The 1,524-nt window shown below is 42.5% G+C and overlaps 1 protein-coding gene across 1 annotated transcript; it reads right to left on the bottom strand.

Annotated features, from left to right (window-relative positions):
* Positions 1-585: 585 nt before the first annotated feature.
* On the bottom strand, positions 586-1,524 carry LOC108396685 (olfactory receptor 5M5-like). The gene has a single exon (XM_017659644.3). The coding sequence runs from the start codon at positions 1,522-1,524 to the stop codon at positions 586-588; it is 939 nt and encodes a 312-aa protein (XP_017515133.2).

Genomic DNA, 1,524 nt, shown 5'->3' with positions numbered 1-1,524 from the left:
TTTCTTTTAGCCTGATATGCAGGGTCATGGAATAAAAACTTCCTAGACTCTCTTGCAGGGAGGTTTGAGGATATGATTACGTTTTGGCCCAACAGATATGAACACACTTCTTGCATGGTATATTTAGAATATTTGAAGAACATTTGCACATGTGGGCTAGCTTCCCCCCAGCCATTTTGCCTCATAAAGTGACCTTAGGAAGAAGAAGATAAGCCACGTTTAAGGTAAAATGAGCTATAAGGGATTAGAAACAAAATGTAAGAAAGCTGGACACTGCTAACCTCCAGACTTCTTCTGAAAGAAAAACAAAGCTGGTATGTAATTTGGACACTGCTAACTTCCAGACTTCTTCTGAAAGAAAAACAAATTAAAGTGAACATTCAGATTTGTTTAAGCAACTAGTGATTTTTGTAAGAGATGACACTAGTTGATACAGGGATGTGAATGGATCCCCTTTCAGGAATTTTAACCTCATCAGCTACCTAATACATAAAGTTGGAGATGTATTGCACACTAACTTAAAATGAATGTCTAATACAATATCTTAGTATGCCTAGAAATGTTTTTAATGACAGTTTAACACTTCTATTTCCCCAATTTTTGTTTCCCTATTGCTTTTCTCAAGGCCTCTTTCACGTCCTTGTTCCTGAGCCCGTAGATCATGGGGTTCAGCATAGGGATCACAGTGGTGTAAAACACAGCCACCATTTTGCCTTGCTCCACGGACTCCTCTGTGGGACGTCTCAGATGCATGCAGAAGAGAGTTCCGTAAAAGATTGTGACCACAGTCAGGTGGGAGCCGCAGGTAGAAAAAGCTTTTTTTCTCCCTTCTGCAGAATGGCTTCTGAGGATAGCAGCAAGGATGGACACATAGGATGCGAGAATGACCAGCAGGGACTGGACGTTACTGAAGCCAGCCACTATGTACATGGATAACTCCTTACTGTAGGTGGCAGAGCACGCCAGCTCGATAAGAGGGGGATCAGCACAATAGAAATGATTAATTTCATTAGCACCACAGAAAGATAGGTTGTAGGTCCTCAAGGTTTCCATCACACTAAGCAGGAAGCCATAGACATAAGGGACAACAATCAGGAGGACACAGACATTCTTGGACATCTTGCTGCTATAGAGAAGAGGGTTACAGATAGCCATGTAACGGTCATACGCCATGACGGCCAGCATGCAGTGCTCCGTAAGGACCACAGCAATGACAATATAGCACTGCACCAGACACCCTGCATAGGAGATGGTCTTCTTCTCCGATAAGAAATTTTCTAGCATTTTGGGAGTGACATTTGTGGAGAAACACAGATCTAGAACAGACAAGCTTGAGAGAAAAAAGTACATGGGAGTATGAAGTCGAGAATCAATTTGGATCAAAATAATCATGCCCGCATTTCCTATCACCGTGACTATGTAGACGACAAGGAACAACACGAAGAAAACAACTCGCAGCTCTGGGCGGCTTGTTAGGCCCAAGAGAATGAATTCTGTCACTTCAGTGTAGTTTCTTCCGGACAT

The sequence above is a fragment of the Manis javanica genome, chromosome 11, assembly GCF_040802235.1.
Source record: "Manis javanica isolate MJ-LG chromosome 11, MJ_LKY, whole genome shotgun sequence".
In the NCBI taxonomy this organism is placed as follows: domain Eukaryota; kingdom Metazoa; phylum Chordata; class Mammalia; order Pholidota; family Manidae; genus Manis; species Manis javanica.
Note: the sequence above shows the minus strand (reverse complement) of the source record. Positions and strands in the feature narration are given on the sequence as shown.

Excerpts from the sequence above, each read along its gene's own strand:
- LOC108396685 (XM_017659644.3), bottom strand. The coding sequence starts at position 1,524 with ATGTCCGGAAGAAACTACACTGAAGTGACAGAATTCATTCTCTTGGGC.